Here is a 16,857-nt window from a genome sequence, read left to right as displayed (position 1 = left end):
AAAAAAAACATGCTTACTGGTTTCAATAATTAACAACAAAAAGCTCGTCCATGTGGAGTGATGGAGCAAATCTGTGCAAGAAAAATCCCAAAAACACCTACATTGATTCGCCAATATTAAAGCAAGAGGTATAATTGCTGATCTGTCCTAGAGACGTTCTCACGAAAGTCTTGAATATATGGTATCCACCATCCTTGGATGGATGTCGCTTTCACTGTCTCACTGGCAAGGCCAACACTTATTGCCCAGACCCAGTTGCCTCAAGATAGTGGAACCACTTTTTTCAATTGATGTGAAGACTGAATGGTGAGATTGCTTCCACGCTGCTATTTGGGATGATTATCCGGCGATGATGACCCAAGGCAGATGGTTCATGCTCAAGTTCTATAGACTTTGATGGGATGAAGTTGCTATGTTGCTTGGTGTTGCTGTGCCATGACTATGGTTCACCAGCTCTGGCTGTGCTCTTATTGTGTGCATGTGACAGGTACACGTCTGTTGGAAATTTTCATGTTCTTGAGATGCTGGTGAATCAGGTAGGCTTGCAGCTTGCACATGGGGAAGGGTGTTGAACTGAAAAAGTGAGAGAGGTGACCATTCAAGATTCATAGACATTTTAAGAAAGCAGAAGTAGATACAGAATAGAACTGTGGACCATAGAAAACCATTCAGCCCAATATACATAAATTGGAGCGTTGGAGAAACCTATTCAATTAGTCTCCCTCCGCTGCATTTTTCCATAACCCTGCAAATTCCCTTTGAAAGTTGTTGCTGAATCTGCCTCCAGCACCCTTTCAGCCAGTACGATCCAAATTATAATAGCTCGATTTGTACAAAAAATAGTACTAAATTAACATTGCCCTCTGGTTATAGATCTTTCTTTTTTGACATAGGAATAAATAAGGAAAAACTAGATTTAAAAAGTCTTCAACAACATTAATATTAGGATGTATCTTAGATTAATCTTTTAATCTTAGGATGAAAATCACAGCTTCTTTCAGCTCCCCATGCATCTGAGCTCCCTCATGCCCTGATGCTCCTTGGCTAAACCCTGCTGTCCAGACTTGGGAAGCAGCTGTTACTTAACTCATGTTTTACAAATGTTTAGCATAATTTCCTTGCTTTTGTACTTTCTCCCTCTAGGTAAAGCACATGATCCTGTATACTTTATTAACAGCCTTAATGACTTATCTAGAATTTGTTTCATACTGATCTCCTTTCAACTATTATTTATTGCATTCTTCTGCACTGCTTATTCCATTCCAGCAACATTTCCAGGCCCTTCACAGTAGTGATGTATAGCAGCTGTTCTGTAGCCAAACACAGTAGCTGTGTTGAAATTCCATAAACAGAAAACAATAACCAAGAAAACTTATTTTTAGTTAGAATAATAGGTGGCCAGGACAACAGGAGAATTCCCCAGTCTTCAGTGAGTGCCATATGATCTACAGTGTCCAGCTGCGTCAGCTGAATAGGGCCTTAATTAATCTGACGCACAGTGTAGGGTGAATGTGCTACCAAATGATCCTAAAGGACCTCAATGCAATTTCAGAGAAGGGACATCTAAAAGTGTTCAAATATGTGTTTTAGTGGGAATTCTTTTCTCCTTCACGTGTGGTTTATCCTCAATTTATCCCATCATACTTTGTCTGTGAAGTACTTTAAGTAGTCCTGAAGTGTAATCGTTGTTCTAATATAGAAATCACAGTAACCTTTTTTTTAACAAAGCAAGGTCCCACATACAGCAGTGAGATAATGAGCAATTTTTTTTATCCAATGTTGATCAAGTCATCAGCGATAATACTTCTGCTCTTTAAAATGACATCTTTTATATTCATCTGAGGGGGAAAGCAGAGTGTTGGTTAAATGCCCCATTTGAAAGACAATACCTTGGTTAGTACAGCATGTCAAGTTCTGGACTCCAGCAGAAGCTTGAATTATGGTGACCAGTCTTTGTAGTTGGACTTGAACTACATTCTTCTGAGTCGGGTGAGAGTACCACAGTCAACTGTTGTTCCTACAGCTCTGTTCACACCCACCCCACAAAAATGTATTGCCATATATAGCTGTTTGGAAATATGGAGGCTTTTACTGGAGAAGATAAGCTTTTGCAACTTTGATTAAACTATGGCGAGAATGGATAAGCATTCAAGGTATCAATGCTGAAGTGCTGGTGTTACCTGGAGGCTTCACGGTGGACAGCTGTGTTCTTTTGCTGGAGAGCTGAATATGTTGGCTTGCAGACATTTTTTGGAGTGAAATCTCGTCCAGTGACTGATGTACTTTCAATCCTTCCCTGTTATACAAACAACAGTAAAGTTACAGCACCAGTGGAGAATGTTAGAGCAGGGGAACATGTGTTCATTCAAACCCCTCATGTTTTATGATTCAGAAGTTGAGTACAGGAGCACAGAGTGCAACACTGCAACAAGTCATTTATCTCACTCAAGGCTGAAGAATGCCTGATTTGGGAAATGTAATCGTAGTGAGATATCATCTGGAAAAAGTCCAAATGATCAGGGGAAGCTTTATCTCGTATCTAACCTCTGTTATATGTGCACTGGGGATGGTTGTTGGAATAGCGCAGAGGGAACTTCACTCTATATCTAACTTGTGGCTGCTTACTGGAGGCGGTTTGTAGGCTCTGTCATAAGAGTCGCCATGACGTATCCTGGTCTTAGGCTCCCATTCTTTGAAGGAAATCTTATACGCTGTTTTTGGATCAAATTTGCCACCAATAGTCTGCTTCGTTGCGGGACGGGTGAGTCCTTGCTGTCTAGTTAAACTTTTCATTTTATACTCAAGCTGAGGAGATAAAGTACAGAAGAATAACTCTAACAGGCAAAAACTAGCTCCTCCAAAATGGGGAGAGGAAGCAGACTTTCATTACCACTGACGAACTGTTAAAGATTCACTGAATAGATAACTGATTGAAGAATTGGAGCGCAGTCGACAATGAGATAATCAAGTGTCAAGTGGACACAATAGCTCCTCCACAGATGACCTCGAGAGGGGCAAGAGACCTCTGTTACACAAGGGATTTAGTTACTTATTGGGAATATAAAAATAGATTTTTGGGTAATATTGGGATACACTAGAATAAAACTGAGAAGGTGGAGGTAGAAAGGAAAATTAAATCCATATTGTGGAGGTTGAATAGGGGCTTTAGAAGTGAGATAGGACAAATAATATGCTTTTATTCCAAGATTTCTAATTTGAATTAATAAGTGGAGGTGGTCTACAGTTTGCACATCAGGCACACTTAGGGACTGCTCTGACATGGTAAATGTTGATAAATGTTTCTGGGTAATTTCAAAGATATGAAGAAAAGCACCAGTCTTCCATTAGGGTTTTGGCAGGTGGAGAGGGAGGGAAAGGCAAGACATCATCCTTGCTGTTTTGATCTATACATAACTATCCAGCACCAATGTGCTCCATTGCTAACCACCTGGGAAAGCCATTCTTTTTGTCTGGGTGCTCAGGTTTCCTTCCACATTCCAAAGATATGCAGGTTGGTTGATGTGCAGTTAATTGCCCCTAGTGCATAGGTAAGTGGTAGAATATGGGAGAGTTGATGGGAATACAGGTAGAATAACATGGAATTTGTAAGATTAGTGTGGACTTAGTGGGTTGAAGGCCTGTTTCCATGCTGCATGACTTCAACAGTGTAGCCCCACTACTACCTTTTCAGCCAGTTTTGCCTGCAGGAGATTACTGCATTGCTTAAGTGGGAAATATAGGGAATATTTCTACCCTTTGAAAGTATTGCAGGTTACAGCTCCTCAACAGGAACTACCTACATTTATCCTATTTCCTGACTGTTTACAGACTCTTGAAGACAAACTTTTGTTAGGTTGCATAGTTAGAAGGAAAATGAAGCTGTGTGCTAAGATTCCCATTCCAAATAACTGCCTAGTGGCTCCTGGATTGAGAGAACTTCACATCCTCGAACCTACTGAGCTAATAAACTGAGAGGAATTACCTTTGTCACTGTGTCACTTTCAATGAGTCCATCTGCTACGGCCAGCTCATCTTTATATTTAATGGGGTCAGGGCGGGGATAACGAGTGGTGTCCCAGCCAATGTATGAATTCCTCTGAATTGTGTTGAAGTCCGCACTGTAGGATAGGGAAGATGCATTGGAGTTAAGGATTTTAAGACATTGTTACCTACGTGCAACGGAAATTTCATTTAAATGACAACTTTAACTTTGAAAAATGTTCCAGGATGGTTTTCAGAGTGGTAAAGGGCCATACCACACTCACAATGACAGTGAAATCTTGTGATCCATGTTCATAACTCTTCAGAGGAGATGGTAAACAAAAATCTACCACCAATTTCAGGAAAATCTGTCTCAAGTAAAACTCAAAAGATCAGGGTAAACCATCAGACATTGGCAAAAATGTTTAAATATCCTTCCATTTCCCACATGTCCTGATGTCAGGAATACCGAAAGGAACAGTCCACCTCTACCCAAAGAATATATGCATCCAACCCAACACACTGGTCCCCAATGTCACCCACTATCCATACCATACACCAATCCATAGGTTCATATACTTCCCATCTAATCTTTCACCATGGTCTCCAAGAATACACACTTTCCATACCCACCTCTTGCAATAATCTCCAGGGTCATACAGATGCCCTCATCCTGGTTCCCAAGGCACCACCTTTCCCATTAATACTACATCATACCCAAGCTAAGCTTTCATTGGTCAAAGCTGCTCCAACACCACAGAATTTGAATTTTTATCATTCCCACCTTAATAAAATTAACTTATTAAACACTTGTAAAATTCATCACTCATGGTCCCAGCTACCTGAGCTGCATTCACTCAAATGTAAAAACCCATAATAATCTATATGTATGGCTCTTGAAACTGTAAGTATTAATGCAGCAAATGATGAGTTGCTGTGGTGATTTGGTAAACATGTTCTTTTTCTCAGCGCTGGGGAATCAAGAACTAGAGGGCAAAGGTTTAAGGTGAGAGGGGAGAGATTTAATAGGAACCTGAGGGGCAATCTTTTCACCCAGAGAGTAGTCAGTACATGAAATGAGCTGCCAGAGGAAGTGGTTGAGGCAGGTACATTAACAACATTTAAAAGGTCCTTGGACAGGTACATGGATAGGAAAGATTTAGAGAGATATGGAGCAAATGGGACTAGCTTAGATGGGAATCTTGGTTGGCATGGACCAGTTGGACCAAAGGGCCTGTTTCTGTGCTATATGACTCTATATTGGCTTGGTCCTGTATTCAAGCTGCATTAGCAGAGGCTAATCCAGTTAGGTGTTTCTATAAATAGTTTCAAGACTCCTGTCAATATGAGAAGCAAAAATTATCTAGGGTTCCTCTTTATGCTTGTTATATTCCTGGGCACCATACTCCCGAGGATTGGACTGTACGTCAGTTGTGATTTTCTCCAGTGCACCTATGTAGATGCATTAATCTAGTATGTGGGAAAAGGCCACTGGATGAAATATGGGAAGGTGTCCAGCATCCTTTACTTTGTACCCCAGGGAGAGTCAACACTACTGGGGGAGATTGAAACCTAAGACTGGCCCTGAATTCCTTGCTGTGTGAAAAAGATAACTAAAACTCAAGAATGTGACTTAGCTGAAATACTCTGATATGAATACTACATGTCACAGGCTAGTGCAGTTCAATTCTATTTTAAAGTCCAGGCCAGGCACTGTCAATCGAACACCATGCAACTCTTTAGAATCATCGCTATGAATGTTCCTGGCAATGGGTTTTAATGTGTTGCTTTGAGACCACCGGAATCTTTTCATGTATGTCTGAATGGTGAGTATCATTAAGGTATCTGTCCTTGCACAACACCGCTTGGCAAGAAAATAAAACAGGAAGAGCTGGAAAACACTCAGCAAGTCAGGCGGCATCTGTGAAGTGAGAATCAGTTAATGATTCAAGTCGAATTCCTTTCATCAAAACTGGGAGAGAGCAAAAATAACTTAGTTTTTTCTTTCCCATTTCTGACGAAGGGTCTTCAGCCTGAAACATTACCTCTGTTTCTCTTTCCACAGATGCTGCCTGACCTGCTGAGTGTTTCCAGCACTTTTTATTTCAGATTTCCACTCAGCATCTGCGTTCCTTTCACCATTTGACAAGAACCTGAATTGATATTTCTTCCCCAGTACAATCTTTCTGGTGAGTGAGGTGGTAGAGGCAATGGTTAAATGAAGGAAGTAGAGATGTGAAGTTAAATTCAATCAAGAACTATCGAGAAAGTGAAAATGAGGTCCTAAAATTTGTCACATTCCTCAGCAACAAACAAGATGCAACTATACAAAGCACTGGAGGGACTCAATGGGTCAGGCAGCATCTATGGAGGTAAATGGACGGTTACCTCCATAGATGCTGCGTAAAGTTGACGTTTCGGGTCAGAAATGTTGACTGTCCATTTCTCTCAATAGATGCTGCCTGACCCACTGCATTCCTCCAGCATTTTGTGTGTTGCTCCAGATTCCAGCATCTGCAGTCCCTTGTGTCTCCAAGATGCAACTACTGCCTCCAGGCAATGTGGTATTAATGTGCATCAATGCAGTGCTCTTACGGCAGATGGCGGTTAACTCGCAGGTTATCCTGTGCTGGTATTATCGAGTTCATCTTTGGTTGGTGGTATTCAGGGAAATCTTTGCGATAGCTGCTGAGCATGTCCATGGGAGCAGGCTTGGCTTTTGGTCGCTTCTTGGCTCCTGTGTGCTGCTTCTCAAATGGTAAAGGCTGAAACATGACTTGGTAAGTGGTATTCAAATCATGAACACCTTTAGTGACAAAGTAACATATTATGAACAATTTCATCCAATTTATCATAACTTTTCAAACTCCTGAAAAACTGCAAACAATTATTATCCTCTGTCTCTCTGACCCACAAATTTTTCCAGTACTCTTTATCAGACCCGTGTTGTACTCACCCTGTGAATGCTTGATAGGACAGTATAGAGGAAGCTTTGTACTGTATCACTCCCTAGACTTAACTGATCTAACCCATATCATGCACATCCTTTAATCACCCCAATTGTTTCCCAGAACTGCCAGAGATTCAAAACAGCCCTTGTTAAAGCCATAGGTGATTGTGATAAAGGTTAAGTATCACTTGTCATCCTTCTTGAACTGGCTGCGTTCCTTGAAGTGGTTGATTGCCCCATTCTCCTGAAGTTCAGCTAGGTTGGGCAACACTTGCCTGGCTCAATATTATCAATTCAGTTGAAATCAAACAATCACCTGGAATTACCTCTTAGCGCACCCCAAAAATCAATTTTCAACCTCTTCTACTTTTCACCTACAGGCTGCCCTTCTGTAACATCTGAAAATAGTTGCCTAGAAATTCTAGTGCGCCCTCAAGGATATGGTAGAGCAATACTGAGGCAATGGGACAATGACCGTTTTGGACATTGCCGTATTGCATCAAAATTCAGTTGCAAAGGAGGACCTGGTCACAACAAACTGGGTGTTGACCCATTTCATATTCAAACATGTGCCATTGGGTTGTCCTCTCCCATCTTCAGGAGATTGGCCACAGGCCTGAAAGGAAAATACATTATGCAGTTACACTTCCAGGTAACTGTCAGTTTCTAGAAGGACGCTGATGTCAGCCAGCTCCACCTCACCATTACTTCTTCAACTTCTCTGTCAGACTACTTGTCCAACATAGAGCTAACTATAAGCTCAATTCGATCTCTCCCCCTAGCAGCTAGCTGTGACTGAAACAGATTGTTCTACATATCCACGACCATCTATTTCCACTTTTGGCTGCTCCTGCCTCACCACGTCTGCTGCTGAAACCATAGCCCATTTCTTTCTTAATCTAGACCTGATCATTTCAAAGCAGTGCTGGCTGACCTCACTCATTCAGCCTTAAAAACCTCAGAAAACTGAGGTAAACTCTACTGCCCATCAATTAGCTTACACTGCTGCTCACTGTTTCCCTTATGCCTGCTGACCTCCTGTAGTCAAGCAACTCCTTTAGTTTCAGATTCATCCATGTATTTACTTCTCCGTTTCCAGTCCTATGACTATTTAAGCTATCTGGCACTTTCAGTTCAGGGCTCTTCAACATTCACAAATTTAATTGATTCTTCATTAAGAGCCTTCATTAAATCTACCTAAGGCCTATACCAGAATTCTCCCTTCCATTTTCCTACCTCCTTATAACTAACTTTTTGACTAAATTGCCATAATATCTTTTTTATGTGTCAATTTCTTTGAATACGTGCCTATGAAGCATCTTGGGTTGTTTCACTATATTAGAGAAGCTATATAAGTACTTCTTGTTGTTTGATGAGACAGTGTAAGGTAGGTTTATCCTTATCTATCCTGGACAAGGTAGTTTCTAACACATGCTGTAGCAACCGTAGGAATACTTTATGATGAATAACTGGTGTTCATTGTCCAGCTCTTACTCCCTGACCTTAAATCAACAAAGAAGTACAAAGCCCAATTGCAGTAACACTCTAAGTGGTGTACAAAAGGGCTGTTGTGGCGGACCCTGCTCTTATCTGTGGCTCTAATTGCCATACCTTTGAACTTTAAATTGTCTGGAATGGGCTTTGCGCGTTCTGGCATATTGCAGAAATTCTCAGGAATTTCCGCTTGTCTTGTGGGTTGCTGGAATTTGTTCTGACATTGAGAACACTGACATCCTAGAGAATGGAAACAGAATGTTAAAGATCTGGGTCCTTTGCTCTCTCTATGTTTGCAGTGCTCAAGGAACTTATTACAAAGAATCGGTAGGGAGTTATACTCCAGATGGAGTCTGACCAATGTTCAATGCAACTAAAGCATGTCTTTTTCCTTACTTATCTTTACACCTCAAGGTAAGCAGCAGCCTTTCATTAGCCTTTCTATTGTAGTTTATGTATGTCTTCTCTCCTTTGTTCATCTCTGTAATCCCATTACTCTAAGAAATCATTTCTATATGCTCACTCATGGGATGTGTACATTATTGGCAATGGTGTCGGTTATCGTACATCACTGGTAGCTCCTGAACTGAGTTAAGAGTCAACCACATTGATGGGTTTGGAGTCACACACACTAGACTGGGTGACAGACATGAGTGAACTAGATGAGTTTTTAATCGTAAACCAGTTGTTTTATGGTTACTGAGACTTTTTTTTAATTCCAGATTTATCTTAAACAATGCCCTGGTGAAATTTGAACTCATATCCCTGGATCAATGGTCCAGATGTCTGATTACTAGTCTAGTAATTGATCCACTGTACCCACTGTTCCAATTTATCTTTCTTGGGTCTGAAAAAGTAGGTAACTTTACACTTTCCCCCCCTTTACAACTTTCTGCTCTCTGTACAATGTAAAATCCCTCCCAATTTTGCATTGTCATAAGAACATAGGAAATAGAGGACAGGAGAAGCCCATCCCAGCCACTTATCTGAGCCCCATTTCCCTTGATCCTCAAGCACTGATTGAGTCAAATATATAGTTGTTAGTTCTGCACCCACAGTCTGAGGTGTGGAATTTCAAAGATCCGTAAGCCTCTGAGCAAAGATATTTCTTTTCATCTCAGTCCTGAAACTAACCTTCGTAATTCAGACACTCCAGTCTCCCAACATCCACCTTCAATGATGCTTAGAACCTCATGTATTTCAATGAGATAATCTTTCATTCTTTTAAACATCCCACTCACTCTCCCCCTCGCTCTTCCATCCTCGCCTTTTATTATCCTTGCCTTTTGGCTTTGCCAAAACGTTGCCTTTTATTCTCTCCAGCCACCACCACTTTCTCTGTGCCTCAAACTATGTTTATCTTAAACATTTCCCAGTCTTGATGAGAGGGCATCAACCTGAAGTGCTCTTCTCTCCACAGATGCCAGCTGACCTGCTGAGTATTTCCATCATTTTCATTTATTATATTCAGATCCCTTTATTCTTACATTCCAGTCCCCGTGCATTAAGGGCCAACCCTCCACTCGCTTCCCTGTTATTTGTTGTAACTTTCTGTGTTTCATCTACCAGCAGTCAGATCTCAGTACACCAACATTTTCTCACCATTGAAAATAAGTTCCGCTTTTTCACTCTTCCCACCAAATGAATTAACGTCATCTTTTCCCACATTAAACTCCATTCACCAACTTCTTGCTAATTCAATTAACACCTGTCAGACTCTCTCAGTAGTCACTTTGTGTCCTCCTCACAGGTTACTTTTCCAGGCAGAAAACTTGGATAAACTACCCTTTGCTCTTTCCTTCATCATCAATGTAAATGGTAAATAACTGAGACCCCAGGATACTGCTTCTTGTGAATGCCCCTCCAATAAAAGCCTCCCACTTTCAGTTTTGGACTCATTACCCTATCTCCAACATCTGATACTGTACTCCACATTCATATCTTAAGATCCCAAAGAGTAAGATGCTGAGACACCATTAACATCAGAGGAAAAATAACATAAAGCTAAAGGAAAAGGCTCAGAGAATGAGGGAGCTTCACCTGCTGTAGTTAGCCGTTCCTCAGATTTCACTTGAGGCTCCGGCTTCCAACCCTTGCTGCTGGTGTTGCTTCTGGAACTCAATCGACCAGACTGCGAGCTACCGCTGGGACATTTCTGGACTGTCATTGGACGTTCTTTTAGAGTTAATGCTTTGGTGTGGATAGAGTTAGAGTGAAGTTGTTCCTGCATAGGCTCATAATAGTAAAATAACCCATCAGCAGAGCGCAAGAAGAGAACTGGAAATTTTTAACTCATTATTGTGACAGATTCTTTGACTGCCCACTTATAATCCAACAATTATTATTGGCAGAAATAAATCCTAGGTAGAGTGAAATAAAAGCGGAGAATACTGGAAACACTTAGCAGGTCAGGCATCTGTGCAAAAAGAGCGATAATATTTCAGGTCAACCTGCTCTGACGAAGGGGCTTCAACCTCAAATGTTAACTAATGTTTCTCCTTCTACAGATGCTGCCTGACCTGCGGAGCATTTCCAACCTGTTCTGCTTTATTCCATACTTCCAGCATCAGTTTATTTCACTTAAATTTAGTTCAACTGTATTCAAATGGTCACTGAAAGACAGCTCCTGTTGACAGAATTAAACTTTCCCCTTAATTTTGGCCTCTCACTTTTCCCTTCCTAATGCTTCCCATCATTTCTGTCCATCCTGAAATTCCTGGCAGTGGCCTGTGGACAGCCAGGAACTCTTGGCCAATGCTGCCCAAAATTCCAGCTCCTTAATCATCCCAGGCAAGGCAATGGGTGCTGCAGGAATATTTTCAGATGAGCTGAGGGTACGTTGTTGATGTCCAGCACTAAGGGACACAACCTTGCCCGCTGCTGTCCATTATCTTCCTGAATTAGCTCCTGATAACAATCTGAAGTTGCCTGGGATCTCATTTGTTCAGAGTCATGTAACAGCCACTGTCCTATAATCCACTCACAGGTGGCCCGTTCACTATGGAATTTTAGGCTTTGTTAACTTCCTGCACATTTCTGGACAGGAAAGAAGAAAAGAGTTTTATCAACTGGGTGATTTCAATCTACTTTTTAATCTGCAATTCTCTCCATCTCACCTTTATAATCTTTTCCCACTGATGTCTTATGCTCTTCTGAATTCCCCTCACCAAAGCCCTGATCTATTCTACTTCTAATATCAGTACTGTTAAGTTGCAATGTTGTGCACTGGTTCCAACCCCAACAACTTTAGCAACTAAAGTTCCAGGCTACTAAAACCCAAGTTTGTGTCATCTGATCCCCACTTCCTGATTTACTTCAGCTTCCTTGCAATTCCATTCAACCTAATTGCCTGGATTTCAACTCTGATATCAAAAACAAGACGGTGTAGTTTTAAGATGAGAGGTAGGAAATTTAAATGGAATCTTAAGGGTAATTTTTTTTACACACAGCAAGTGGTTGATATCTGGAACACGCTGCCAGAGAAAATGGTGGAATGAGATACAATTACTATGTTTAAGAGGCATTTAAATAGGCAGTTAAATAGGGGAGGCTTAGAAGGATATGACCCTAATGCTGGCAAATGTGATTAGTATAAATGGGCAAAAAGGTCAGCATGGACATGGTGGGCCGAAGGGCCTGTTTATGTGCTGTACGAGTCTATGACTGATGCCCTGCTCTGTGGGACTGGGTCCTTCCCCTGGTGCCCCTTCCTGGGATCTCTTACACTACAATTCTGGACCCTTTGGTGCCCCAACCTGTGGTAAAAGACCCTTCCCCTGCAAACCAGCTGCTTTCCCTACTGCCCTTCCCTGTGGGATTTGGCCATTCCACTATCCTCTGGCACTGGACCCTTCTCAGGATTGAAATGTAAACATAATGAATGTCAGCACGGAGGAGTCACGCTCTACTCACCCTGTTGCCAGCTTTTGCCCGTTCCTTCAGGACTTTTGGCCCAAATTCTGAGCGCTGTGTGGTTTCACACTGCATGGCTGGTGGGTTGGGGTGTGGCGGAGTGCGCAGTGGTCTCTTGCTGCTGCGGGGCAGGACATCTGAGATGGAATTCAAAGTGAATTATTGAGTCTCTGCTACTTGTGAATTCATGAGGGAAAAGATGCAAGCTGGGTTGAGAAAGAAAAAAATCATACATAGACAAATGTGGAAAATAGACAAACTTAAGATAATGGAAATCCATAATAAAATTAGAAAGTGCTGGAAATAGTCAGCAGGTTGGGCAGCACTTGTGGAGAGAGAAACAATGATTCTGCCTGTCCTGCTGACTGTTTCCTGCACTTTCTGGTTTCATTGGGCATTAATGTGGTATCTCTTCAATCTGGAGGTGTCCCAAAGTGCTTTTCAGCTTATGAATACTTCTGTGCTGTGGTCAATGTTGTAAGCGAGGTTCCTTAGTGGCACAAAACAAGCCCTACATCAGAAATGTTATAATGATGTTGGTTGAGGATTAAATACGTTGGCCTATTAATAATGATACACTGTTGAGAGGACAGTAAGAAATTTCAAGAACCAATTATTACAGCTTTGGTACAATTTCAAATTTATCCCTGTAAACAACTCTAGCCCTACACCCCTTTAAAGCCTTCACATTCTTCCAACTCTGGATCTTTTGCACATCCCAGATGTTCATTGCTACATCCTTGTAAGCCGTGCCTACAAGCTGCCTAATTTTTGGAATATCCTCCTAAAACCATTCCACCTCTCTTGTTTTCTTTGAGATGCACCTTAAACCTATCTGCTGGGCCAATCTGTTGGTTGCCTGTTCCTTTATGTGGCTAGGTGTCAAATTTTGTTTGATTAGACTGCTTTGATTGACATAGTTTACTACATTAAATACAGGTCGTTTTATACTGTGAAAATGTCTATAAAAATATTAAAATTTAAAATCACAAATAGTTATTTCTGTACAAGGAAAAATGATAAAAATGGCATTTTCTTCAATACCTCTATAATTTTTCTTTTGGGGTTTTGTTTATAGAGGTGTCTGGGAAAATTATCATTAATTCCTGGATACTCCCAATTAGTCCTAAGAGTTGGCAGCCCTGAGCTTGGCAACTCCTGGCAAGGGATAAAGCTAATTGGACTATTAGCCTTGTGTATATTAGATCCTAGTTAAGGCACAGCAGGTGGGAAGGGACATCTTCCTTTATTAGATGTCGGAGCAAGGATTTGGTGCCATAGAAATCACTGGGTGATCTGAGCCTACCAATCTGCCCAGTGTTCAGAGGTGATGCATGATACACTGCCCTTTGGACTGAAATCTGAGTCCTGTCTCCAGCTGGTGGGTCAGTTCAGCTGTCCTCTCAAAACCAGAAGCAAACCTAAGCAGAGAAGAAAGGAAGCAGATATCACCTAACAAAATAAGTGTAGATGTGCCACCATATTACTGTGAAATACTGGTTCTTACTCAGAGGTCGTGTGAAGGATGACTGGTAGTTGGTTAGGAGCCAGTCTGTGTTCACTGAGCGTCTTTGAATTGATTGGTTCTTCTTGCAATTCTGATGGTATTTGTGTTGACTAGAGGAGAGAAAGAAGAGTTCATCAGGGAGCTGTAACCAGGTGGAACTATTAACTAACCAACACCAGACAACTTGTACATTGTTGACCCTTATCAGTGTAGAAACAATTATTTACTTTTATATACTCCATGCCCTTAACTGCAAAGGCCAACATTCCATTTACTTCATAATTGCGTGCTGTAATGTGCTTTGTATGGGGTCACCCAGCTCCCTCTGTACAGCAGCATTTTGTAGTCTCCCTCCATTTAAGCAACATTGGATTCCTATTCTTCCTATCAAAATGCATAACCTTATATTTCCCTACATTATATACTATCTGCCAAATTTTTGCTTAACCTATTTAAATCCCCTTTCAGATTTTTTGTCTCCTCCTCACAATTTGCTGTCTTTGGTTCATCAGCAAATTTGCCTAGAATTCACTCAGTCCTTTTATCTATGTCATTAATATAAATTGTGAATAGATAAGTCCCCAGTACGATCCCTGTTGCAGCCCACCAGTTATAGCTTGCTAACCAGAAAGTGACCCATTCACCCTGACCTTAGTTAGCCAATCCTCAATCCATGTTAATGTGTTAGCTCCAATCCATGTTCTCTTACCTTGTGCGGCAACCTTATCGGTGGCACCTTATCAAATGCCATCTGGGAATCCAAATACACGACATCCACCCCTTAATTACACTCCCAAAGTACTCCAATAAATTTTCCAATCACAATTTCCCTTTCATAAAATCACATTGACTCTACTTGATTTTCTAAATATCCTGCTGCTACATTCTCAAAATTGGATTCCAGTATTTCCTTAATGAGAGATGCTAAGCTAACTAGCCTATAACTTCTTGGTTTCCCCATCCTATCTTGAACAGGCACAAAAGTTGCAGATTTTAAATCCGTTGGGACCTAATTAGAATCGGGAGAACTTTGGAAAGTTACAGCCAATGTATCCATAATCTCCACAGCCATTTTTTTAAGACCCCAGGATGCAGACCACCACATCCGGAGCACTTATTAGCCTTTTGTCCCATTAGTTTGCCTGGTATACTCTCTTGTGTGATGGTCATAGTTTTAACTTCCTCCTTCCTTTTTCCCCCTGGATATTCTACTACTATTGGAAAGTTTTTGTGAAGATAGACAAGATATTTGTTCAAAGTCTCTGGCATTACCTTGTTTCCTATTATTAATTCCCCATATGTGGCTCAGTGTCAAACTTTACTTGATAATTCTTCTCTATTATATTTTGAATGCGCTATACAAATACTGCATGGGTTAATATTGCTTACGTAAGTTAAGTCACTAAAAATCAGGACGATTGTATACTTGTATCCCTAAATCTCTCTCTCTCTCTCTTCTAGAGTTCATGGCATTTAGATGGTCTGATCTATTTTTGGATCCTAAAAAGATGATGTCACGTTTTCCTATGTTAATATGTCACAGTTTTGTTCACTTGCATTCTGTCAGTATTAATCAACATGGAACAATTGGATATAAGATTTGTTTATCAGCAACCAGTGAGATTCCTGGAAAGTGTCACAGAGTCGGGTATGTGGTTATCACCATCCAATGAGATCTTCTAAAAAAGGTCCTAACATTCATTGCTGAGAATTAGTAGGAAATCAGAAAAGTTACACGGGTGATGAGTGTAACTTCAAAAACTTCTGAGTTCTCTGCAGTCAATGTTTTTGAAACACACAGTGAACAGAGAAAACCCATTGACATGCATAGCAGAGGTCCAAACAGGAAAATAAACTATTAAAATATTTTCTCCTGTATGTCTTACATCATCCATGCTTCTCCATATTGGAACAGTTGGGTCAGCAAAACACCAGCAGATAATAGGATTGCTGGAAGGACATACAATGGACTCCAAGCCATTAATTGCTATTCCATCCAAGATAATGGGTGAAAACTTACAAAAAGCAGAAAATGTCATGGTGTGTCCCAGACAATTAAGCAAACCTTTACATCTTTTAAAATGGAGGAGAGGTGGGATGGACATTGTATCTTTTAAATGGAATTAATTCGAATTGATGCTTGACTATGAGGTTAGAATGGGCTAGTGGTATTAGACAACCTTAGACAAAGGACGAACTGCAGTTTGGGATTGACACAGAGGTATGTGGAGAGAATGCAATAGAAGAATTGACTCTGGGTTGGTGCTTGATCATGATTAAAGTTTGAGATTGATGCAGCCTTTTGACTAACAGGCCCCATTTGGACTCGTGCACAGAGTGAAGGGGATGGTGTGATGGTGGTCAGAGTGGAAGTGAAAGGGCACCTCATGAAAAGCTGACTCAGTGGAATGTTTAAAAGAACTGGTATGCCAGCTAAACTTGGCAGTCTCAAAACAGAAGAGCACAAACTTCAATTTCCCATTACCATAAAGGATAATCTGTACCACACAAGCAACCTCAGTTGGTATCAGTTAGCGCCTCAGTGAGGCACAAACGTTGCCACTAAATTTGCAAGAACTTGTACAATTCCCAGCTCAACACTTCCACAATGCTGGTGAAGGTGCAACACTGTCACTGTGATGGTCTGGGAATCTCCTACAAAGCTTGAGGCAATAGAATACAGATCTTGTGCTTAGAGCCAGTCATACCCCACAGGATGCCTCATAGTGTTCTATGGCCAACAGAGAATTGCCATCACTATTTTTATATAAAATTTCTCTCCTCCAATCTTCAGCCCAACACCCTCATTCAAAGGGCCATTATTCAAGTGTGAGAACAGGCAGGACATTCCAATGGGACATCACAAGTCAAGATCATAAATCCATGGATGCTTACCAGCAGGAGCAATTGGGTAGTGATCATGAGTTGGATCCCTGGCTCAAGTAATCCTGTCCTCAGGTGCTGAGACTAATTGTTCTGAAATGTCACTGATATTGTGATGTCAATTATATAG

The 16,857-nt window shown here is 41.0% G+C and overlaps 1 protein-coding gene across 1 annotated transcript; it reads right to left on the bottom strand.

Moving 5' to 3' along the window:
- Nucleotides 1–199: 199 nt before the first annotated feature.
- On the bottom strand, nt 200–6,635 carry si:dkeyp-69c1.9 (uncharacterized). The gene is made up of 4 exons (XM_052040130.1): nt 6,577–6,635; nt 3,983–4,118; nt 2,181–2,296; nt 200–573 (listed from the first exon to the last, which is right to left on the bottom strand). Exons 1-4 carry the CDS (start codon nt 6,627–6,629, stop codon nt 468–470), a joined length of 411 nt encoding a protein of 136 aa, XP_051896090.1. The 5' UTR covers nt 6,630–6,635; the 3' UTR covers nt 200–467.
- Between the last annotated feature and the right edge of the window lie 10,222 nt (nt 6,636–16,857).

The sequence above is a fragment of the Pristis pectinata genome, chromosome 27 (assembly GCF_009764475.1).
Source record: "Pristis pectinata isolate sPriPec2 chromosome 27, sPriPec2.1.pri, whole genome shotgun sequence".
Taxonomy (NCBI): domain Eukaryota; kingdom Metazoa; phylum Chordata; class Chondrichthyes; order Rhinopristiformes; family Pristidae; genus Pristis; species Pristis pectinata.
This window is presented reverse-complemented; position numbering and strand designations above follow the sequence as displayed.

What these genes read in the sequence shown, in the direction of transcription:
- si:dkeyp-69c1.9 (XM_052040130.1), bottom strand. Translation starts at nt 6,629, where the DNA reads ATGAACTCGATAATACCAGCACAGGATAACCTGCGAGTTAACCGCCAT. An exon ending in CGAGTTAACCGCCATCTGCC is followed by an intron (nt 4,119 to 6,576) that starts GTAAGAGCACTG and finishes CCTATCCTACAG; the next exon opens with TGCGGACTTCAACACAATTC. An exon ending in GTCCACCGTGAAGCCTCCAG is followed by an intron (nt 574 to 2,180) that starts GTAACACCAGCA and finishes TCACTTTTTCAG; the next exon opens with TTCAACACCCTTCCCCATGT.